The sequence below is a fragment of the Rhamphochromis longiceps genome, linkage group LG1 (genome assembly GCF_057381845.1).
Source record: "Rhamphochromis longiceps isolate RC_006_pf linkage group LG1, R_longiceps_female_GT1.1, whole genome shotgun sequence".
NCBI classification, from domain to species: domain Eukaryota; kingdom Metazoa; phylum Chordata; class Actinopteri; order Cichliformes; family Cichlidae; genus Rhamphochromis; species Rhamphochromis longiceps.
In genome coordinates this window covers 5,144,635-5,170,555 of record NC_140557.1, presented here as the reverse complement: position 1 = coordinate 5,170,555, position 25,921 = coordinate 5,144,635, and the positions used below count along the sequence as shown (strand labels likewise).

Below are 25,921 nucleotides of genomic sequence, written 5' to 3'. Positions count from 1 at the left end.
ATGCATGCAGAGTGACATGTCAAAGATCATATTCAAGAGACAACCAGCACATGTAAGATTTCATTTATAATACATGATGTGAATCATATTATGCCATTTCTAAAAGATTTGATGAAAGCCCACAATGTAAATAGCTGACCTGACTGGCTACCTCCCTGGAATTTTTAAGGCAGAGGTAACAATGTTTAAAACAATAACAATAATAATATTTATATTTATAACAAGGTGCAATAATAATTAATGTGCAATAATAACAGTGTGCAATACAAATACACTTATTCTTCTTTTTTATACTAAGTTAATATACTGTGTTGTGTTGTTTGTTGCGTTGTGATGTGTCATATCGTGTCGTGTTGTGTTATATGTAGTGCCGACGTAGGACAGTTTTCCAATTTCATTGTACTACTGTACTATGTATGACTGTGCAATGACAATAAAAAGTTATCTTATCTTATCTTATCAGTGTAGAAAAACATCTTAGAAGATGTGGACAGGGTTCTGCGTAAGAGAGACTCAGCAGGCTTCCTAGCAAACTGTTTCCTCTATTTCCATCTATAACCTGAAACGTGTTTCTTGGTATATCCTGTGCTAAGCTTAAACAACATCACACACTGTTTGATCCAAACAGCATGTACTACATAGTGATGTTGCACTACTCCTGACAGTTTCAGGAGCTAGGGGTGGGTGATAAACACCTTTATCAGCAGGAGACAGAAGTGCATCATTGGCCATCCAGGTAAAAAGCAGATCATGGAGTCATGCATGAAATGCATGAGCAATTCATAAGAGTTCAGTATGGGGGCCCCACAGGGAACGGTTCTGGCACCGTTCCTCTTTACCATCTACACTGCAGACTTCTTCTACAACTCCACCCAGTGCTTCCTGCAGAAGTTCTCTGATGACTCTGCAATAGTTGGCCTGATCACTGATGGGGACGGCAGGGAGTACAGACGACTGACCCAAGGCTTTGTGGACTGGTGCCTGCAGAACTACCTCCAGATCAAGACCAGTAAAACCAAGGAGCTGGTGGTAGACTTCTTCAGGCACAAACGTCCTCCACTGCAACCACTGAACATCCAAGGTATTGATATTGAGACTGTGGACAGCTAGAGGTACCTTGGTGTTCATCTGAACAATAAACTGGACTGGACTCATAATTCAGACGCCCTATGCAGGAAAGGGCAGAGCAGGTTGTACCTGCTGCGGAGGCTCAGGTCTTTTGGAGTGAAGGGCCGACTCCTGAAGACCTTCTATGACTCTGTGGTGGCCTCAGCCATCTTTTACAGTGTGGTCTGCTGGGGGGCAGCATCTCTGCTGGGGACTGGAAGAGACTGAACAGGCTGATCAGAAGGGCCAGCTCTGTTCTAGGATGCCCTCTGGACGCAGTGGAGGTGGTGAGTGACAGGAGAATGGTGGCTAAGCTGTCATCCCTGTTGGACAACATCTCCCACCCCATGCAGGAGACTCTGAGAGCACTGAGCAGCTCCTTCAGTGGCAGCTGTGGCACCCACAATGTGGGATGGAGAGATTTTGCAGGTCTTTCCTCCCTATTGCTGTCAGACTCCACAACAAAGACTTCAACCGATCAAACACACACATCCACACATGTGCAATAGCAATAACACTAAGTACAATACTCTTTTCTGGCATCGTTGTATTATACTCAATTGTATATAGCATTTGTATTCTATTTTATTCAATTGTATATAGTATTTTATTTTATTATATTCTATTGTGTACAGTTGCGCACAGTATCTATTGATATCTTATTCCAGTGTTTTTCTTTTTTCTAATTTTCCATGTAACTTTCCACTCTCCACTGCTGTAACAAAACAAATTTCCCACACGTGGGACTAATAAAGGTTATCTTATCTTATCTTATCTTCATGCATAAAAAAAGAAGAAGAGTGTCTCCTGTGGGTATTGCTGCCACCTTGTGGCACCTGCCACCTGGTTAGACTTCTTATGTCAGGTCATGATGATGGAGTTGAATATTAACAGTATCAGTATCTGGGAAGAATTGGGGAGATTAAATACAATGTATTTTAAAATACTCTTAATGTATATAGATCATTTAGAGATTACTCTAGTTGTTTTTCCTTTTTACCTGAAAGCTGCTATAAATAATAACTTAATTATAAGTAGGTACAGCACTAGGAACGATTTATCAGAAAGACCTCAAAGGGTGATGCAATGTAAACTCAAAGAGCCACTCATTACAACCAGGTTATACAGAAGAGCATCTCTAAGTGCACAATACATCAAAAAAAGCAAACAAAGCTTCAAATGACGCGTCAACTATTAAATCAGTCGTCGATTTTGATAGTCGACTAATCGTGGCAGCCCTATTGGTTATACTGAACTACATATCAATAGAAGCGCAACACCTAATATAGGTCATGGATAATGCATTAGTCTTTTCAGTTTCTGCTGTTGAAACTAGTAGTCATCATTTTCTGAGAGGAAGAGTCTCTGATTGATGAGTTATTTTCAGGTTGAGATTTTGACCAGGCCATCGCCACAGACCACAGGAAAATAAATAGACCTGTGAAGAGAGAGACATAGTTTGTCAGTTCTTCTATTAAATGATCAAAGTCCAATTAATCCTTGACATGATGATCACATACTAACCTTGAAGGGAGTTCAATACGGTGAATACGTAGATCCCAGCGAGTGAAACGTATGTAGTGCTGGCTAACCCCCAAGGTAACCCAAGCACACAGCTGAGGCCCAGCACTGTGACACAGTCCTTCCATAACCTCTTCTTTCTCTCTTTGTTTATCTTCTTCCAGTCACTGCTGCTTCCAAAGCTTCTATCACCCCTTCTTAGCTCCAACATCTTAAACACCACCAGCCCCAGCATGCAGGCATTGAACACAACCACCAAGAAAGGAAAGGCCACGGTAGTGATGTAGCTGACTACGAGGAGCTTTTGTTCAGACTCGTTGCTCATCCAGCACCTGCTCATTAATAAAGAAATTAAAAAAACAGCATGAATTTGCTAAGAAATAAAATCTCCTGGCTCACTCTAATATAAAATGATACCAAAGATAGGTTCTTACATGTGTTGTGTTAAATTGCTGTTGCTGTATTTCAGAGTGTATTTGCCATAAACACGTGAAATCCCACAAACAGCTGCAACCAGTGTAGGAAAACCTGAAAACATGGAAGACAGAATTAATGTCAGCTGAGTGTTCTTTAGGACAGCGTGAGGCATTATTGTCACTGTTCCTCTGCTTTAAGGTCCCTTTTCACATTTACCCCCCCCCCCCCCAAAGAATGCAAATTTCAGTTCGCATCACCTCAGTAAGACCATGTGAAAATTAAAACAGATCATCCAAGGTGAACTTAAACATCTTTGTTGCCCTTTTGTTAAGACATAGAAAAACGCACCAGACAAACATACTGCAAAAGGAAATGGTCGCCTTAAATGCATATATTGTATAAACTCAAAATGCGCATTTCACTTAAGAATTAAGATGTGAAAATGTGATCAGATCAACTTGTTAGATATTCATTTCCTATTGAAAAAAACAAACAAAACAGAAATAAATAAGTCTTCTTATCAGATATTGATGCTTCTTTCCTGTATGACACAAAAAATAGGAGACAGATGTTTGTTTGTTTTTTAAGTTAATTCCTAATAAAACTAACTGTAAGATGTTTAACTACATTGCTGTTTGCATTATTGCTGAAGTCCTAAATGATCACCTTTAAAGTGTTTGTGCTAATAACATCATGTACAGTCAGACAGGCATGGAGAACAGCACTGACTGCAAGAGGCTTTGAATAGATCACATAGTTCAATTCAATATATAAGACTTTAAGAACGCACAAGCATCTACTTAAAATTTTTTATTTAATCTATCATCTATGATATTATCACGTACAATTCTAATGCATTGTGGCGAGCTCAGACAAGGAGGAGACAGAGGGATCGTTTGGTCTTGCTTCCCACAGAGTTAGCCAGGGAGCACAGCCGTTTATTAGCATTCAACAGGAAACACAACGCTGCTAACTCAACTGCTCGGCGTAGCTCTAGCATAACAACAACCACAAGAAAAAGGCGCTCTCTCCACCCAGAAACACACAGTCGCAGAGAGAGAGAGCATCACCTGTAACCATGGCAACATAACGCTGCCGCCTGGAACAACAAAACATAGCTGTCAAACCCCAAACAGCCCTGACCCGCTACAGTATTTTGTTCATCTCCCTTAAATAAACAGGCAGCCTTAAAGTATGAAATATTCATTTATAAAAACACATATAAATGTATCTACTGTCTCAGTGGCTGAGACAGTAGATACAGGCCTTATTGTGGCCTCATTGTGAGCTTGAAGACATTTATAATGTTTAAGTAGTTTAATGTGTAGGTGCTGACGATAATCACATTGTGAATGAAAGCCGGGGAACTTTGGTAGCAAGTGGCTATTCTTTGTGACCGAATGGATCGGTCCCTCATATTATCATTATTTCACCCAAAGGCACTAAGTTAATACTTAGTGCCTGCAGAAATACATAGAAATATAAACAGTACTTGGTGACAACTTTGCTTTTAGCCTTTAACCCTCTGGGGTCCAGGGTATAATTGGCCATTTTTGACTACTTTTTATTTGGCGTCTATATTTCACCTTTAAAAACTGTTTATCTTGCCCATCTGTTATGGTCTCATTTTGACATACTGTATAAGCACAACTGATCTAAATTCAGACTTGAAATGCAAATAGAAATTGTACATTTAAAAAAAATATGCACAAGTTTTGCAAACAACAAAGTTATATGGTACTATTTACACCCAAAAATGCAACCAAGGCTAAGACGTTTTTATATAACCATTTAAAACTACTTACAGAACAGTAAGGTGTTCTGCACCAAATAGGAAGGCACACAAATTCTTTATGCAACTCCAAAATATAATTTGTATCCACTAAGACAGAGGAGAACAGCACAGGGATAAACCTGCAGGTCTGACAGCAGGTGTGTCACTCCTGTTTTCCACCTGGAGACAGCGTTTACACTGCGATCTGCCTTTTGTGGCTTTTTTGCAGCAACTGTGACATTCTCTAGTAGAAGTGACTCACAAAACAAAACAACGACTACACTACACACTAACTACACAAGATAACACACTAACGTGAGACTCCAAACATGGTAAACGTCACAAATCTATCACGTATCTATCAAAACTCACTTTCTCTTTCTTTCGCTCACTTGCTCTCTCTCGCTGGTGTCACTCCTAAAACTTCCCCCTCTTCCTAAACAACCAAATGCCACATTTTTTGATTGGTCGAAATGGTACATTTTTCCACCAATAGGGAAGGAGTATTTTTTCTTTTCCTTTTTTTTCACTCCCAGGCTGAGAGTGATTGCTAGTGCTGTTTGTTCCCCCTGCAAACACCACTGTTTTATTAAGAAAAAAACATTGCGTGTATTTTTTATCATACCTCTGGTTTTACATGGCCGATCAACACAATTTAAAAACTGGTGTATAGTTTGAAGTCCGCACTTTCGACCCAAATTGAAATTTTGTTTTTACATTTTGCGACTCATTTTATTTCTCTATCTGATAAGAAAACTATTCAATCAGAATGTTATTTGTGGTGATGACATACAGTTACACTTTCAAGCACTTTTAAGCACCACATCTGAAATTCAAGCACTTTTCAAACCTTGAAAAGACAATATTAAAATTCTATCATTTTCAAGGATTTCAAGCACCTGTACGAACCCTGTCCTTAAAATTTTGTGCCCCATGCTGACTGCACAGGTGATCTTACCAACAGCTGTTGATTCTAAACAACAGAATAAATTAGAATGACTAAAGCTGAACAATATACAATCGTCCATATCAGATCGTCTGTTTCACAGTATTATTATCTGAACTTAAAACACATCTCTCTTAGACAGGCTTTTCAGTTAAGGCCTAATTTATAACAGTGTCATTTAATTACTTTTAAAATACATACAAGACATTTCATGATTCGTGATTTTTTTAAGTAGTTTTGTACCTATTTGCCCTAGTGTTTGGTCAGTGTCTGTTGTGCTTAAATACAGTAGGTTATGCAAATAAGGCGAATTTACTTGACATCACAATACATCAGAATAAAGGGTTTAAGCCTTTATTGTGATGTAACACTTCAACACAATCCACTTTCATTTAAAGATTTGTGACAGTGTATTGCAGAGCAGCGTCCCACCTAAACGACACTCACCCCATCCAATCAGGCTGAGTTTGAGCAGGTACCTCCTCACATAGATGTTGAAGACCCGGATGAGCAGAAGGTAGAGGTGGAACCCCTCCAGAGCACTCCAGGTCAGGGTGGCCAGCAGGGACCAGTGTAAAACCAGACCCAGTACCAGGCAAGATGAGCCGTCCTCTTTTTCCTTCAGTAGTTGGGCCAGGAGGCTGGACAGCAGGAAGGTGAGATGGAGGCAGAACATCGCCACTGTTAGCTGCATGTGCAGACTTATGGATTTCTCAGGATGCCGCCGACTAAAACAGAAACAGAATTATTCTCTTGTTGCCAACTGTGGAGATAGTGGATATTATCTTGCCTTTTTAGATGTGAGATGATGGTAATAACTCCACACTAATGCAGCAGATAAAACAATATGTAAGAAAGGCCATGAGGCTGTAGCCTCACTTCTCTAATGGTCTCTTAATAACTAGATGTAGCCACAAAGTTCACTTAATACCACACTTTGAGTAGCAGTCGCCTCATTTGCATCATATAATGTTAGAAATGTAACAGAATATGGGTTGAACTGAAATGGGAAAATCAACAAATTCATTAAACAAACAAATTACAAAGACACAACATTTGTACACAACATTTCTTTAATTAATTACTTTACAAATTTCATTCACAATCACATGTTTTTTTTTCTACCATTAATATTATTGAGTTTGTTTTCTTAATGTTCAGGGTTTTTTTTATGGCATTTCCAGGCCCTCGTAGCAGTGTTTCTTTGAGGCTACTTGACAGAAGATGTCTCTGGGGAAGTGACTACATTTTGTTTATACCAGTATCAACATGTTGAAAAAAAATAGTTCCCAAAATGTAAGCAGCAACTGAGCTTTTGTGACGCAATCTCTGCAACCTCACACTGTCACTGTCACGGACCCAGCTCTGGAGGACTCGGGGTCCGTGAGCAGTTTTGACTGTTGATGTTATTGTTGTTATTATTATTATTTTGGTGATGTGTGTGTTTTTCTGCACTGTGCTGTGTTAGTCTGTGTCCCACTCATATGTATAGGCAGGGTATGGGTGTGTATGTCTGCGGGTGTGGCTGGAGGATGGAGCTCAGCCACCTGCAGGCCTGAGGGGTGTGGCCCTGCGGAAGGACTGGCCACACCTGAAGTTCATGCCACACCTGTTGGTGATCAGGGCTCGTCGGGGGAGCTACTTAGGAGAGAGTTGGAGCTCCCACCGGCGCGGGATCATTGAGTTATCGTACCAAGTCAGTGTGTGTTAGCTTAGGTTTGTGCTGTGCGTATATGCCCGCCGAGGGTTAGTGTTGACGGCTGCGTCTCTGGTTTCCCTACAGGAGGAGGAGTGGTCCGGAGAGGCAGCACGCACGGGGGTGCGAAAACACAACAGCGGGGAGCACGAGCACAGATATCGGAGGGAAGCACGCACACGGGGTTCGAGGGAGCAACGGGGAGTTATTGTATTTACAGCCTTTTCACTGTAAATAAAGAGCACTGTTTGCATCGCAGAGTCTGCGTTTTGGGTCCTCCTTTCCCCACATCCCCACGGTCTGCCAGCCAGACCGTGACACACACGCTCATCATTCTTTGCAGAGACAACTGTTAAAGGAAGAGGGATGTTTCTTTATACAGGGAACCCTGACAAAAGTTAGCAAATACATCTGTAGCAAAAGTTCGACCCTTTAGTTCATAAACAGCACAGTAGGAACTCACAGTATTTGTGTCCTCAGAGGTTTTTGCCACAAACCAGACTCAGATATACTCTGTCAGAGTATTACAGGCTATTAGTAAGTTCTTTGGTGATGCAGAGTGTTAGATTTGTATTGTTGATTGTCATTTATGCTTAGAAATATTTACTTATATATGCTTAGAGTTTTGTAATTAGTTGTAGATTGGTAGAGGTTTTGATCCTTGATAGTCTGCAAACTTTGTGTGTATTAGACAGCACTTTGGGAGCATGAGAGGTCATACCGTGTCTTATTATTTTATGGTAGGATTAACGTAGTTGCGTCTGTTCTAGTCTAAGTGCTCTTTGTTTAGATGAACTGCAGGACTTCCTCACCGTGTTATCTAGGATGAACCATCTAGGGTGAGGGGGAGGCTACCCTCTTCCTGACCAAGGATGTTTGACCCTTTGATCAGCAGTCCACACACACACACACACACACACACACACACACACACACACACACACACACACACACACACACACACACACACACAGGCAAGGTACTCTTTGTGTATGTAGACGTCATATGTTAATGAACTTATGCATATTCATGTAACCTCAATAAAAGGACAGTGATACGGGAGAACGGACGAGACCAACTGGAGTCAAGCGGTTGTCCGGTTCTCTCCCGTGCACGAGTAACATGAAGAACTTTGCCTATTTGTGTCTTGCTTAGCAGTGTAATTATATTGTCTTAACGTTCCAGCGAATAGGTTCAAGCTACAAACCTAACATTAATTGGTCCTTCGATGCCGGCTCCCTGGGATCGCATTCACCGAGGGGGGGGAGGCACGCTGAAAGACTGACGTCAGCCAGGAAGTTCCTGTGGATTCGCTGTCTGTCTTTCTCCTCGATGAATGGCGATCGGCGGGATTCAGGCTGATATTACACGCTAAGCAACGCCAAGTAAGTTTAAAGAGGCCGACTCTATAACCGTGTCGTTGTGCAGTCTCCGCCATTTTGTGAGGCGTTGAGAAGTTCGCTGCTTTGTGGAGCGATAACTGGGTTAGTGTCCCGAAAAAGAAGTTTTGGTTAAATCGCCCAAGGGTCCCAAGCGTCCGGTGAGTGTCCGGTTTTGAAATCGCCCTGGGTGTGTGTCCCGAGCGTCCCTTCATTGGGTTTTGTCGCGCGAGTGGGTGAGCGTCCCACAACTGGGTCAGGGTCCCGAGCGGTCCGGTGTGAGTCCGGAGTAGGCCTATTTTGTGTTGTTGTCATTGTTGTCGTCGTCGTCGTTTTTGTTGTTGTTGTTGTGTGAGTGTGTGCGGAGCAGAACACGTGGTCTGTAACACCGACTGTTGTTGTTATCATGGGTTTCTAAGCAACCAAGAGTGAGTTAGAGGGAGAAAGACGTTTGTGCTGGACTTTGCTCCTGGCAGCACAAAGTATTTATGTATAAAAGAGAGAGAGAGCGAAGGCTCCACAGCTGCGTGGGTGCACGCGAATGCGGTCGCGCGGGTTTCACGCGGACCTGAGCCGTGCGGTTAATCGCAGGCTTATAAATGGAAGAGATTCAAATGTTAGAAGTTTTCAGAAAACACACCAGCCTTGAAGAGTGTGTGGAAAAGGCCAGCCCACATCAGCAGCTGTGCTCTGGTGGGTGGCTTTCCCCCCACCCCTTCCTGACACAAAATGTTAACAGCCTGTGTGCCAAACCATTGAGGTGGATAGTTGTTAAAAGTAACCTACATTAAACTTGTGGTTGCTTAAATTCAGTACAATGACATGTGAGGTGAAGTGATATAGGTAAATATTTAAACTAATGAAGTGCATAGAGGCACTTGACCTGTGTGGAAGACTTTCGTCTTATTATGAGCCATTGTTGAGATATAGAGCACATCTGTGAAAACAACTAATATGCTCAACCCTGTATGAAACATCTAAAAATACATGATGGAGAAGCTGTGTTGAATATGAAAGTGTAAGACTTTGCCACTGTGGGCAGAGCATGCAACTACTGTGTGATGTCGCGTTGCAGTTTTGTTTTTGTTTTTTGAGCTGATGAGCAAGCTACACATTATCAGATCAAGAGCTGTCTGAGAACTACTCAAAGAGAGGGAAACAGAGAGTGTGCAGCGTTTCCATGAGCAGTTTTTCTGCACCTTGACTCGTGTGTGTGTGTAGCATCAGCATCATGTTTTTGTTTATTTGTGTTGTTGGATTAAAAATAATTAAATAAACTGGTGATCATGCTTATGGATCACCATGGCACATATCTCCAGCCATATGGTTTATTTATGCAGATGAAAAAGTGAGTGTGAATGTGTCTGACATCACAGTGTTTTTGTGCACTGTGCAAAAGTGATTGCCTCTGATTGTGAGTGAGAGCGGTGATTTTGCAGACCACCAGCTATTGTGAAGAAAAAAAAAAAAGAGTGAAAAAGAGACAAATTACTACATTGTAGACGAAGAGAAATAATCATAGGAAAAAGGTTTTGTGTTGATCAGCCGAAAAACAACTACAATGTCATTTTCTGCTTTTAAGAAAGGATTGTTCACACAAACACAGACAGAGAGAGAGAGAGAGAGATGTGTGTTGATTAAGCAGTGATGATAATAATGAAATGTCTTAGTTTGTCACTTTCAGGTGAAAAGCAGACCTGAATCAATTTTCCACATGCAGCGGTCGGAAGAAAGTTATAGTTTAACATCATTGGAAACATGCAGGCCAAGTTTCTGGCTGACTTATTTACAGTGCCATGTGTTTCTCAACCTCACAAGCGAGCTCACTCCTCCCTGAAGATAAGGAATGCAGCTCCAAAGCAATAACATGATAAAGAGACAGCAGCAAGTCCTGAGCACAAAAAGTCCCAGCAAAGCAGCAGCAATGTGGATAAACAGCAGCAGAAGAAGAAAGCAAACCCATCTTCCTGTCTGATTGGATGAATTCCACGGAGGGGCGAGCAAGATGGCGGTGGCAGCATGTTGAAATGCTCAAAAAGGACTGAGTGACTCGGGCAAGCCACATGCAGCTAGCATGCTGGCTAGCGACATGAAAGAAATGGACCCTTCATGATGCGTTCAACGTGCCAGCGCTGTGGTGGGAAAGGCTCCATCATAAACACGCCCTGCGCCCTGCGCCGAGGTTCAGGCCAAGAAGAAGAAGATGATGACTTCCAAGCCCAAGAAGGTCGGCCTCAGCGTGGGCGAGCTGATTGTGAAAGCCGTGGCCGCTTCCAAGGAGCGCAACGGCCTGTCTGTGGCCGCTCTCAAGAAGGCTCTGGCTGCCGGAGGCTACGATGTGGACAAGAACAAGGCCCGTGTCAAGACCGCCATCAAGAGCCTGGTGGCGAAGGGCACTCTGGTGCAGACCAAGGGCACCAGGACCTCCGGATCCTTCAAGATGAACAAGGCTACTGAGAGCAAAGCCAAGAAGCCCGCCGCGGCCAAAGCCAAGAAACCGGCAGCAGCTGCTAAGAAGTCGCCCAAGAAGGCAGCAGCAGCACTTCAGCTACTAGACAGGACAAAGCTGAAGGAGAACTGCCGGGACTGTTGAAGTGGGAGAGGACAAAAGAGTGAGAGGACAACAGAGTGAGAAGACTAGGTGAGAACACATAGGAATTATTTAATGTGGGAAATCAAAATTTGGGTTAGCAAACCTGGGGAAAAGAAAACTGACTGCTTAAGTTGGAAAATTGAGACGGAGTCTGAAACATTGCGAAAATAGAAACATATACAGAATCACACACACACAAGCAGAACATGCATTAACCCTACTAACAATTCCAAACACAAAATGACTCATGAAGACTCATAGCACATTAGTTAAGAAATGATTAAATAATAGCAGAGAAGTGTGTAGGAAAGGCAGCTTTAAGAACATGCTCTGCTGGAGATGCAGCTCCACAGACATGCATTAGACCTGCCTAATAACACAAACCCATGCAATGAAAATTAGCTTGTTATCTTTCATCAGTGTTAAAATAGTGTCAATTTAGCAGACACTTGTTATTAAATACTGAATTTATCCAATGCAAAAAATTGACTCTCCAGGTTGCAGGACAACAGTTTAACTTTTGTGGGAAAAAAGATCCTGGTTTGACCAACCAGTGATCAGACAATAAATTTAGTTGTTAAAATGGTAAATTGGGAGAAGCTTCCTGCTTGATTGAGGCAGCACATGTAATTTACTGTATGAGGGAAATTGTCTTTTGTGATACTATTTTGAACATGCTTTTCTGTCGTCCTGTCAACTTAGTGGGTTAATAGCTGATATGCAAATTAGTTGATTGGTTTTAGATTAATGAAAGGTGACTGAATTCTAGTACGAGTGAATGAGATGTGTTGGAGTTGTTGTGTGTTGAGTGGAGACTCTAAAACACTGAGTTTCCTGTTTTGATGTGCGAGTGAATCCTGTATTTAGATACACAACTCTGAATACATCAGAACAAACGTCTTTTGTGAAGTGCATGACAGCATGTCACATGTTTTATGATGAAGGGAAAAAGGAAAAATTGAATAAAATAGATCTGTGGCCTAAACGAGTGAAGAGCACAGACCGGGTGATTAAACTCATAGCTAATATGACATTAGGGTTATGTTGTGTGTTGTGCAGTTGATGGTTGGTTTGGAGTGAATCTAGCTGATGATTCTTCTCCTGTTGTGAAGATGATGAGGAGTTTGTGTCATGACTTAACAAGGCCTTTTTATTTTGATACTTTCACAGTGCACTGAGAGTTTGGTTTGATAATCTCTGTTATTTTTTTATTTTTCATTTTTGAACAAGCACTGATTTTTGCTTGTGAATTTCTTTTCTTTGAGCAGATCTGCAAGTCGGGAATTGAAAGCGTTACACGTCGTCAAGAAAATTGTTGCAAGTGAGTTTCTCCACATTTAAAATGGGTTCAGGAGAAAGCCACTTATTTGGGACAATTAGGAAATGAGAGTCCCCCCCAAAAAGGATTCAACGAGGAAATCCAGTCTAAATTATTTTTCTTTTTGAAATAACGTCGTTTTGCTGAGCGTGGAAACGAATGCGATGATAATTTCCACAATTAGCAAAAGAAGGAACCACTGAGTGAATGAGTAAGAATTTTAAAATAACTGACTGACTGAACATGATTGTGTGAAGTTAACCCCCACCTGACAAAGGTGCAGATGAACCCATGTGTTTCCTTTTACAGGAGCAGAAAGATGACAGCAACACTCGAGGTTGCATGATGATTTAACCTTTTAAATGCCATTTTCTGTGTCTGTGCATTTATCAGGTGTGTTATTCATAGGCTTGAGTTGCTCACAGAGATAACTGTGACAAAGTATGCATACGCCTGCGCAAGCGCTAATATTTGCATTTTCTTTTCTTACAGCATGCCAGTTCTTCATGTGAATTGATGATGCGATTTATGCCAGGACAACTGGTTGATGTTTTTTCCTACTACAGGATTTCTGGGTTTATGTGTGAGGAAAACTGTGTTTACAGGTTATGAGTGGTGATGCTGTTGCGTTGTGTTGATGGGAAAATGTGAAGGTTACTTTGATAATGTGAATAACCTGTGTGAAATTTCCTGTGTTGAGAACTGGTGTTACTTCTTTCCACAGCTATAGATGGCTAACTTTATGGTCTTTTTATGGCACCTCTGGGACCTGTTGACCTGTGTCTGACCTCTGTCTGACTACAGTCAATGTGTATTGCTAATGTTAGTTTCTTTGAGAATGCTGTGGAAGATTCAGCTGGAACGGACAAGTGACATGAGTAAAACAAATAAGAGATACAGTGTTTCTGGGATAGTTTGATATGGGCTCATTAGCTGGCCACTTTTGAGCCCATAGTAGTATATAAGTGGAGTGACTTTGCTTAAGAGCAGTCACCGATTACATTAATGTTGCCTGAGTACATGGGATGATCCATGTCTGAGGCGACTTATGAAAATAATTGTAGTTTACTGATTTGAGAAAACCTGCACATGACACTTGTCTTGCTGATGTTGAATGCTTCTTGTCCTTATGATACAATTGTTTACAGGTATGGAGTTTGATTTTACTTCCAGATTTTGTTTTCCAGGCCATGATGGTGTGTATGCAGGCTCCTGGGAGAGCCGGGTGTTAAGCAAACTTAATATGCAAAGCACACTAACATTTTCATTGCAGGATTATAGGTCCAGGGTGGTGCTGCTCCAGGGGAGGAGATGCCCTGATGTTGCCTGGGATATGATCTAGCTAATCTTTTTCTTTAAGACTGGAATCCAGGTTTGGTGAGTTGACGCATGGGTGTGTCCATGCGTCAAGAGGAGGGGTCCAAGGATTAACATTAAACAATGTTTTTTATTATTGTTGCAGTGATTTGTGTGATTAGCCGTTTTATTTACAAATATTAAACCTATGCAAGTGGTGCACCCATGTTCAGATGAGGCTTTGATGGCCTATAAGTAAAGTTCACTGAACTAAAGAATGTGGTTTGATGATTGTTGACATACTCTCCAAATAGTTTGTCTTCCTAGCAAGGAAATACAGGTGCAGCAGTAATCTCCTGAGAAATCTTCAGAGGCCCAGTGAGAAGCGCATAGCTGACAGGACCAGGCAGTGGTTGAGGTCAAAGATCAAGCTGATTGGGGCCCATCATGAAATCAGACCTTGGAGCCACAGCAAGGACCATGAAACTGCCTGCAAAATAGAGGAGAGGATCGTCCACAAGATGGGAGAGAGGCTTCAGGAGGATCAGAGATCATCTTCAGCACAGCAGACATCACACAGAGAGCTGTGCTACTAAGCTTCCAGGAAATCAAGAGGAGACTTCCCACAGCAAGATTTTAAATACAATGAAAGATTCAATATTGACGCTGAGGAAGACGACTAAGGTGTACGACGTGCTCTGCCTTAAACCTTCAGCAGCGTTGGAACATAAACACTCAGGGGATGAGGAGCGTGCCAAGCTCCATCGACAGCGTAGAAGGAGTTCGAGGATGACATCATGATTCTGTGAAAAGCACAGGAACCAGAAGCTATGGTGGTGATAACAGCAGTTTCCTATGAACATCACCTAACGCTGTGCCACTGTACTGTGCATACGATGACACTCTGAAGGCTGCTGGGATCATAATAGCAGTAAGACAACCCTGCACCCTTTCCACAGAGGTGTTTTCTGCAGAGTATGGACAATGAAGGACAATGAAGGAGTCATAAATATCCCCCTCACAGGACGAAGGCCTGAAGTGAGGTAATGGGAGGCCATAAAACTAGAGTGCTGAGAGGTCTGCAGCTTTGGAAATAGCTGAGAACCATGTTGACAAACAACAAAACCAACTGGTATGTTTGAATGTCTATTCTACATACATTTGGACTCTGGTCCTATGGACAACGATGGAAACAACTGGAAGAGACATTCATGACGCCCTGCAGAACTCAAACCACTCTGCAGAGAGACATGTGATGTGCACACCTGGAGGAAGCATTACCAAGCTGAGATGTTTTTGAAAATGTTACTTTTTTATTTTCACTATTAAATTAACAATTTCTTTGTTTGCTCGTAAGATGCAGTTTGCCATGAGATGAGCTCAATGAATGGGATAACTGCTAATACATTTGTTGAACTGTGTACCTTTTCAGTAATTTAGGGTGATTTGACATATGCTGAGTATAAAAATGTTTGCATTGAAACTGTCAGACATGAGGTATTCATACCTGGGAACTTTTCAGGCATAAAGGTCAAAAAGGGGGGAAATGTTAGATTTGTATTGTTGATTGTCATTTATGCTTAGAAATATTTACTTATATATGCTTAGAGTTTTGTAATTAGTTGTAGATTGGTAGAGGTTTTGATCCTTGATAGTCTGCAAACTTTGTGTGTATTAGACAGCACTTTGGGAGCATGAGAGGTCATACCGTGTCTTATTATTTTATGGTAGGATTAACGTAGTTGCGTCTGTTCTAGTCTAAGTGCTCTTTGTTTAGATGAACTGCAGGACTTCCTCACCGTGTTATCTAGGATGAACCATCTAGGGTGAGGGGGAGGCTACCCTCTTCCTGACCAAGGATGTTTGACCCTTTGATCAGCAGTCCACACACACACACACACACACACACACACACACACACACACACACACACACACACACACACACACACACACACACACACAGGCAAGGTACTCTTTGTGTATGTAGACGTCATATGTTAATGAACTTATGCATATTCATGTAACCTCAATAAAAGGACAGTGATACGGGAGAACGGACGAGACCAACTGGAGTCAAGCGGTTGTCCGGTTCTCTCCCGTGCACGAGTAACATGAAGAACTTTGCCTATTTGTGTCTTGCTTAGCAGTGTAATTATATTGTCTTAACGTTCCAGCGAATAGGTTCAAGCTACAAACCTAACACAGAGTATGAGTGCATTCTATTTTATTTTATGTAATTACATTGCTGTGGAGACACACATAGGAGAGTTAGTCTGAGTCAAGAGTTTCTTCTTTCCCTACAGAGCTCTACAGATACCAGCTGTTTATGTAAATGGAAGCGGTGTAATACTGCAAACATCAGGATATGTACTGCTGCAGTGGAACTGTGGATAAATTCACTCCATGTATTCTATTTGCCAAACAACAACAGTTGTTTTATACAGCAGTGTTTAATCATCCACAAGTCAACATGTCAGCTACTCCTCAGATAATCGCTGACCTAATGCACAAACTGGACTCTATTTGCTCCATTTGCTAAATTCCTCCTTGTGAGACTTTAATTGTTGCAATTTAAAGAAGACTCTGCAGTTAGCAGAAGGTACAGCTATGACTTCATTTCATCAGAGTACTCGGGAAGACCAAAGTGAGTCAAAAACAGCTCATGACTTTTTACAGAAAGTACTGTATCACATTGTGCAGAAACTACGGCCTCTCTACAGGACTTACTCAATTTAGCAGGATTGAGTAAATAATCTTGGTCTCACTTTTGACCTGTTGCCACCTGAGAAACAGCGTCAAAAGCAGTTTACTTCTCAGTGCCATAACAACATTGAACCTCAAGATATACTGCCCCCCTCGATTCCCCTAGTACCACCACCTTTTCCCACTCCTCTTCTTCCTGTAATAAGTTGTCTTCTGTATAATATCATAGCCAAAACTAATATTGTGAAAAAACGGGAAATACTTGCACCATCATGCTACTCCATTACATTTTATTAAATGTATGTATATTAACTGTATGGGTTCCCTTTGCTTGTCTTTGCCTGAAGGGCCACCATGCACCAGGTGTCATGCAAAGCTAGTTATCCCTGACAGAATTAGTTTCTCCCCCGTTGGGAGCGCAGGAGACACAAATGCTGTAGGAGATAACTACCTTGGCACAACAGGTGTCAAAGCACTGACACCATTTGTTCATTTTTTAAATACTGCCACTGGATTGTTCAATCAACTTTCTTAATGTGACCGGCTCCCCTCTACCTTCTCACGCACCTTGTGAAAAAGTTTATTGTGGAAGAAGTGGTGAAAAGGTGGAGCTGGAAAGCTGAGAGAAAACAATAAAAAAAAACTAAACTAAACATAAATGCAGCAAAATGTGTCAAAGTAACGGCATGTAAGCCGTCAGGGTTGCCTGACTGTGAACCAGCAACAAATAGTAACCAATCCTTACAGGTTGCTGGTGCTGCTGCTAACACCAGCTGTGGAGAAGTGAGGAAGCAATGGAGAAATGTGAAATGAAAAAATGTTTTTTTCATACTAGTGAATCTTTCTCAGAATCATTTTGTCATGTCACTAGAACAGGCTGAAACCATCTTGAAAATGGTGAATATTAGGACAGCTGCTGGCCCCCGATGCCATCTAGCTCAGTGAGGATTTTTCTACAATCGTACAGAGATGTGTAGAGGGTGGAAACATAACCAGCATACAGAACAAATGAAATGTAACTGATGTGAAGTCATTTAGAAAAAAAACATATTAATCACAATACTAAAAAAAGATGCAAGAAAACTAAATGAGTTAAGATCAGCTGTATTTACACATCTTGTGATAAAAAAAAAACTGATGAGGTTGTGTCCTCAACTGATGACAGATTAGAGCCACTGCTGTTTGCTTATAAAGTAAGCATTGATATAGATGATGATAAGCTCATTGTTCTAGATCATACAGCATATAAGCATCTTCTGCTTTTGATAAGGTGCAGCCCCATGTACTGATGGACTGACTGGCCTCTGAAATTATTTTACTTGATCAGATTTTAATGTTACATTTGAATTTTTTAACTGAGAAACTTGAATGGGATTTCTGTAAAATGTCCAACCCTCTCAAACCTATCAAACTCCAGCTCTCCTGAGGGCTGTGTTTTTTCTCCTCTGGTTTTTATCATGTACACAGACAGCTCCTAGACTTGAAGTTTCCTGATAACACTGCACTGCTGCCTCCTCTTCAGACCTCACAGTCAGGTCTGGCTGATGCTTTGCCTGCATTTGTTAAATGTTCGGAATGACGATTTCCTTAAACTTAACGTGACTAAGAGTGGGTCATTAATCACTGATTTAGGGGAAGACAGCTGGAAGCCAAAGGCTAGTATGAGCATCAGCCAGGTATAGAAGTCCAAATTGTGCATACTTTGCTTAAGAAGCAGTTGGAAACAACCTGGTACTTCCTTAATTTCTTCATCGTTTGAGATGCAAAATTCTTAAGAGTATCGGTTTGTTCTTATTTTTTCATCTCTTATTTTCATCTGCTCATGTTTGAGTGTGGGTGTTGTGGTCAGAGACCTTATCACTGAGCTGCTGTCACTAACGAACTCAATAGCTTTTATACAGTCTATTTTCTCCAGTTTCTCATTTGATCACAATTGGGAACTGAAAACTATAAAGTTTTAAATGTGAATAATATGATATCTACTCACTGTAGATAAATATAGATGAACAAACTGATCAGTGCGAAGGGGGCGGAGAATCCTGATCCAATGTAAGTGATGTAGTTTAGCTTGTCGGCATCAGCTTTTGTCACCGATATTCCTGGATTCTGCAACATAAAAAGATGAAGTTGTTGTTTTGAAATGTATTTTACATAAGAAATTTGTTTTAGTAGTAGACCAAGATTTGTTAATTTATCAATTGCTAAATTTCCATGTTAAGATGGCAAGACATTTTGGTGCAATACATGGTTGGGAATGTATCGGTTGGTTCACCCTTCATCACAACTATATGATGAGTTAATTATTTTTGTAAGTGATCCATGTGCTGGCAAAGCTTAAAATTAGAGTGACAGGTGTGCTGACCCATAGCCTTAAATTGTGACTTGATGCCATGGTGGCTCCCTCTATCTTTTATACAATCTATGTGTAACACACTAGTTTGCTCATAGAATAGAATAGCCCTTTATTGTTATTTTACATGCACAACAAAGTATGTGTACAGTGAACTTATAACTATAATTATAATTTAAATATCATAATTATCATCTTTGAGTGTATTGCTGACATTTCAGTTCTGGTCATTTGGTTGTGGAAAGACTGGAACTAAATATGTGGCTATTTATACAGTATAAATTTGAGACAGCCTCTCAATTCAAATTGTTTATCAACATGTTTATCTAATTAAATATTAATTAGATAAATATGGTGTTTGCCAAAGGCTTTTATCATATGTAGGAAGAGATTTTCAGCTCACCACAAGCACAGCAAAGAAGCTCAGATGGTTGCAGCTGCAAATAAATTCATGTGCCGTGTAATTTGTGTCACAGCCTTCATTGCTCCAGTAACCTATAAAGAAAACATTCGGAGTAACTAAGTCATTTTATTTAGAAACAAAAACACTGAAGGTTGACATCTCCAGTAGTACCTGTTCCATCCTTTGCTGATGTTTCCTTCCAAAATACACACGTTCCACTTTCAACCTGGAATCAAAATGAACGGTAAACAGGTTGTTACATTTTCTATTTAAGATGTTCGTCCAACACTTTTGTCTTTTTACCTCTTTGTTGTGTTTGAAGGTTAACGTGATGGGTTGTGAGAGATTCTCGACTGCACGGTTTCCTGCCCGCACACATACGGCTGAGTCCCTAAATACTTTGCCATTTCTGCGGTGAATTTGTGGTATCCTACTTCTTTGGGGAGGACTCAGCTGAAAGGACGGCACATAACAGTTATGTTAGTGGCGCCTCCACCAATGAGTGATTTTATTAAACAAAAGTCTAGCAGTGTTGCCGGGTCTCGACTAACTCAGGCCACTGTTAGAAGTGATTGTGAACTGGCACTCAGGCGGACCACCTTTTCACAGAATGCTCTGTCATATCAGGGAGTGAGCTTCTGGAATAGTCTTCCACTGTCAGTGAGGGAAAGTACAAGTCTACCCATCTTTAAGAGTCACTTAAAAGGGCGGCTGAGGGACACACAAACATGTAATCATGTTTAATAATCATGTTTTATATTGGACGGGGAAAAGAGTTAGTGTATTACAAAAAGGGAAACAACTGTTAGTGCAATGGGTGAACGCAATATCACGATGGTCAGGGCATGTACAATACTGGGGTTTGTGCAATATAATTGATGTGTTTCCGTTATTGTCATCTATACTGTCCTCTGTGTCCACTCTCCTTGTCATTGTTTGTTCTAGTATAATGTGATCACTGTTTTTGTCCTTGTCACATGACCTGTAAATAGTGTCTCTGTATGTTTTTACTAACTTGTGTTTAACACCAACCTGCCAGAGGGTCTGCAGATGGAAATTAGCCCAAGCCTATAATCTGGCATATTTACATTTGTTAAAATGTTCATTAATATGTATTGCCCCTCTTTCTAAAAAAATAAATAAATAAATAAAATAAATAAAATGTTAGGGTGGGATTAATATGAAAAAATGTATCTCAAATCTCAAAAACTAATCTAGCCTTTAATCCTGGCAGAGGACTTGTAGTTAAATTTCAAGATATTTTTTTTTAAATGTTGGCTAGTTGTAGCTACAGTTTGTACAGCCACAAGCGCAGTTTTATGAACAAAGTATTTGCATTTTGAAGATTTCTTTTATATTTCTCGCACTTACATGTTTCAGACCATTAAACAAATTGTAATTGTCATGATCCTGGGTCCTTTTGACCCAGCATTTTGTGTTTTCTCTTCGATTTTGGTTCTGTTCTTCCTTTGTTTAGTGTTTACTCTGTTCTGCCCGTGTGTTCCTGTTTTATTGTGAAGGTCTGCGTCTTATGTGAGTGTTTTCAGTTTGCCTCCCTAGTCTCGTTATGTTAATCACTCCCAGCTGTGTTTCCCACCTGTGTGTAATCTCCCTGTGTTCTCTGAGTGTATTTAAGTTGCATTTTCTGTCTTAGTAATTGCTGGTTCGTCTGTGTTGTTTCCCCTTGGTCTCCCTGCGTCTTCCCATATGTATTTCTCCGGACCTCCCTGCATCCTTGTTCTGGTTTGTCTTATTAGTTTACCCAGTTTAGGTTTCCAGTTTCATGTTTTGTCGCCACCGCTGTTTGTACTTACCCACCCCTGTTAATAAACACTCACCTGCACCAGAGCTGCTGCCTTTTGGGTCCTTCCTACATTCCACACGGCTTGCCCCGGCAATCCGTGACAGTAATATTAGGTAAAGGTAGCCAAAGATTGTTGTTGTGAGTAGCCTTTTTATAGAACTGTAGTCAGAATGCATTACTTTTCTGAAATAAACATTTTAAAGTCTAATAAAGTTGTTTGTACACTGGTTGAGGAATTTGTCATATAAGACAAATATAAGACAAACATTTTAGACTAAATTAAAGCAAACATTTCTCATTGTGGCCCTCAGTGAAAACAACTCTTTATTAAAGGAGCAACTTTTAATCATTTTTCATGATAAGCAACAGCTGATTGTGAAGAGACTCTGCTCGTGGGAATATTTAAGTTTTTTTTCTGTTGCTTTTAGCGTTACCAACCTTAAAATAACTGCTGTTTATTACAGAGGCCACCACCAGGACATCCACCTCAGGCACATTTCCTATGCTTCTCTGGAGAGCTGATGATGGGATGTGAACTCTATGTTCAAATGTAGGACTCACATCAACCTAAAAAGCATACACGAAAACATAACTTTAAAAAATGTGTTGATTGTCAGTAATTAGAGTTCATTAATACAAGAATACAGAAATTCCGATCAAATGTAACTTTTTCACTTCTAAAAAGCACTTCAGCTCCAAATGACCTCACCTCTTGAAGCGAGTCTACTTTGAGTTGTTTGATGCCTGTCAAGGAGCGGCCTGTTTTGCAGGTCATAATTCGATCCTCGTAACAACTACCAACAGATATTTAACATAGTTCAGATATATAAACATGCAAACAGGGATATAACTGAGGATAAAAAAGACAAACTAATGCAAAGAGATGAGAAGTAAGATCAATTATTTCATAGTGGACCTTTCTCTGCTATTTGATTACTTCATTTGTTCATGGATATACATTTAAAGGAGAAAAAATGAAACTGCAAGAACTTGAGATGAACAGAAATAGATTCTGTTGTATTTGGTTTAAGCATCCTTCAGTGCTTTTCAATTTGCACAAAATAATGCTGAGCTGTGAAACTCTGACAATAATTAAATAATAATGTCCATATTATCACAGTATCACATTCTACAGCTTTGTCAATTCCAAGCAGCTAACAAAATCCAAAAAGAAAAATAAGAAAGAAATATAAAAAGTACAGTAAATCATCCAAATAATGTTTCTAGATAAATCAAGTATGTAACAAGTTTAAATACACGCCAACATACACAATACACTTAAACAATAATACAAAATTATGGTTATTCCAAAGTGTTACACTGTGTTCTTGTTTGAAACAGCAGTATTTGTTACAATGAGTATATGTTAGAGGCTGTATACTAATACTCTAATGATTCTTATTTGATGATGAAGCCATGTAAAACCACTGAAAAGCAGCCACTGTTGAAAACAATTAACAAGTACTGACAGCATTTATTCATTCATGTAGGACAATTTATTTTTCACAAACAGGAATGCGACATGTACAGTAGAAGCTGCATTACCCTATCCATGATGGGTCACTGTCTCGGCATTCTTTAAGAACATTTTCACAGAAGTCTGTCAAAGTAAAACACACAGAAAAGGAAAGACCAAAATTAGCATAATGAATACATTTAAACAAGACTGGAAGCTGATAAAACGTCTAAGTGGCATCTAACTCCAGAGACACATGAGAGACAAGATGTTATTTTACAAGTATTTGATCAGCACTTGATAAAATTGCAGGTAGTTTTGTGAAACTGGTTGACTTAGAGTCTTTAATAGCTATTGGTAACAAAGAAGCTGGGTAATTTTACTTTTTCAAGGATTCATGACTTTGAGATTCACTTCACAAGTATACTCCTTTCAACATAAGAGTGATAACATGGTAGGTTTACTCACCAATAGCTCGGGACATAGAAAAACAGAGGGCTGTTGTGATAAAAAGTATAATCCACATTGCGTCTCACTCATCAACAGATATAGATTTGCTGTAAGAGGTCCAGAGGGTAATTTTTTCTGTCTGGTTGTGTTTGCTGAATGAAATCAAATGGGAGTTTCATATCTACATATATCACATGCTTTAACAGATCTGTGGTTCACAGCTCAGAAAAGGAAATGACTCACATCAGGCAATTTCTTTCAGTGCTATCACAATAATCAAGTACTTTTAAGTACTAAAGAAGTGCTGATACTTACAGCTTGCTGAGGAAGTAAAACAGGAACTTGCGCCACACCAGTTCTACAGGTTGCAGCACACAGTAAAATAAGATGCAAATCTTTGAAAATAAAGTCTTTGGAGGTAACTGGACTGCTGTATTTTTCTATTCTTCCTGACCTGTTTCTCTTTACATAGTCTATTTCATTTCTAATCAGAATAGCTCATGTATTATTCCAAAAATTCCGTTAGTAGTGGTTTGCTTTAAACTTACCTTAGATCTAATGAGGTTTGGTGTGATGGACTTGTGGTATTACAGGTTTATCATTTTAAGTAGTGGCAAGGAAAGTTTTCTGTTCTTCCTCTGCTAGTGGGTAACCAGATCGACAAGAAGATGTGTCAGACACCTTCATAAAGACATGCACAAATTATTCAAAATTATATATCAGGTCTAAGAACTTCAACAGATGTCATGAAAAGTGTAGCACTCCACCCGTTATACTGAGTCTAAACCCTCTTACATCAGTTTAGACCCACTATTTTGGGTGTTGGATTAGTTATTGCATCAGATTCCACAATGGTTTTGGTATGGACAGGAATCAAGGAAACTAACCATAAACCCCTTGCCTGCAGGTTACACTTAAACACTAATGAAAGAATTGATCCCAGACAACTTAAGCACAAGAACAGAACATTTACTGTACTTTGGTGCAGCATAAAAATGTACAAAAACACACATTTTTTATAAATTCAAATGATATCACAGTTACTTTAGAAAATGAAATATCCATCCATCCATCCATCCATCCATCCATCCATCCATTCGCTTCCGCTTATCCTTTTCAGGGTCGCAGGGGCGCTGGAGCCTATCCCAGCTGTCATAGGGCGAGAGGCGGGGTACACCCTGGACAGGTCGCCAGTCTGTCGCAGGGCCAACACACAGGGACAGACATTCATTCGCACATTCACACCTATAGTGACAATTTGGATTATCCAATTAACCTATCCCCACAAGAAAATGAAATAGATATTTTAAATTAAATAATACCATATGAAATATTATTAAGCAACACAGAAGCAGGTTATCACATCTTGGTGGTGTTGTGCCAAAATGTGATTGCCTGTCAAAAACTGATTTTTGGTATTTACCAAGAAGCGATGGCCCGTAGTTACACTGCTACCCCCCCCCCCCCCCCCCCCCCCCAAACAAAAAAAACAAAAAAGCAAACCACACTTGTTGGCCTATGCTATGTGAAATGTGTCAAATATATCCCTCATGAATGATATCAAGTCATCTTGAGCCACAAACAACATTCCTATCACAAGGTAGAAGCCACAATCAGTTTTTGGCAAAGTGCCTTTTAGTTTACTGTCCAGTTAAAAAGTCTCGTTGACATTAAAAAATGGCTTTTTAAGAGTAATCTGGCGAAGAGGACAACAGAAATTGCAACAAATATAGCAAGAGTTCTATAAAGATATTTTAAGTGGCCAAAAAGTACTGGACTGGTTATGTATGTACAGTAACATACATGCAGTCATAAAGATATAAAGTCATAACTGTTATTTTATTTTTATTTTTATGCATAACCCCTTTGTAAATCCTGTTCACTAAAGTCCCTTGACCAATATAAGTAAAGACACTGCACATAAAAATGGAAACACAGTGGCTCTGTCGGTGGCTGCTCACCAGTCCACTGAATCCAGTTCTCGGCTCCTCCTGAGGACACCGCGCTGTCTGTGCTACAGCGCGCCAGCAAGTCACTTTACAGCTCTCCGACGGTCCATATCAGGGTCCGCTGATCAGACGAGTTGTCGCGACCAACCTTTAACCTTAGCAGTTGCAGTTGAAAACACCTTTCTACACTGTGGTGCGACTCTCGGAAATGTCACCTCACACTGTTAACGTCTGGTCACACACAAACAAAGCCAAGTATGTCGCACGTGTTGAACTGACACCCGTGTGTTTCTCCGCTATACGTTCTCTCCTTCTCAGTCTCCGCTCAAAACTAATATGCTACCTTCACAGATCTCTAGAACATTCGAAGTTGCATACGAGGGAATTATATTTTGTGATTCATAAGATAGTTTTGTTGCTCTAATTAACTACATTTACCTTTGTGACGTATTAAAATGCATATTACATTTAGATTATATTTAGATCACATGGGTTTAACTGTGAATACCATATATTATTGTTGCATTTAATCCCATGGGAATTTTGAGTACTTACTCCGGAATTCTCATCTCTTACCTTTGGCCCCTTTGGCCAAACCTCAGAGAACTATTACAACCCACTGAGGTTGAGAAAAGAACTGAGGATTTAAACATGTAGAAGTTAAGAAAGTTGATTTCTCTAAAAAATGTCAAACTGAAAACAGACCACTGTTGCACCCTTTATTTGAAGTCTGGAATAAATGGTGCATTAAATGCTG

General features: G+C 40.3%; 1 protein-coding gene and 1 pseudogene across 4 annotated transcripts; one reads left to right on the top strand and one right to left on the bottom strand.

The window, feature by feature from the left end:
- Window positions 1-98: 98 nt before the first annotated feature.
- On the bottom strand, window positions 99-25,469 carry LOC146678163 (adhesion G protein-coupled receptor G1-like). Of its 4 annotated transcripts, none has more exons than XM_085411288.1 (14): window positions 25,177-25,469; window positions 23,764-23,896; window positions 23,234-23,573; window positions 22,855-22,909; window positions 22,019-22,103; window positions 21,748-21,876; window positions 19,809-19,958; window positions 19,677-19,731; window positions 19,506-19,597; window positions 18,740-18,858; window positions 6,213-6,493; window positions 3,063-3,156; window positions 2,632-2,960; window positions 99-2,545 (listed from the first exon to the last, which is right to left on the bottom strand). In XM_085411288.1, exons 3-14 carry the CDS (start codon window positions 23,289-23,291, stop codon window positions 2,421-2,423), a joined length of 1,572 nt encoding a protein of 523 aa, XP_085267414.1. In that variant the 5' UTR covers window positions 23,292-23,573; window positions 23,764-23,896; window positions 25,177-25,469; the 3' UTR covers window positions 99-2,420. The 4 variants fall into 4 exon arrangements, with proteins under 4 accessions (XP_085267414.1, XP_085267600.1, XP_085267540.1 ...); XM_085411474.1 differs by having other exon boundaries at window positions 23,531-23,573; XM_085411414.1 differs by having other exon boundaries at window positions 23,764-23,853.
- On the top strand, window positions 9,843-11,675 carry LOC146678164 (histone H1 pseudogene; annotated as a pseudogene).
- Window positions 25,470-25,921: the final 452 nt, after the last annotated feature.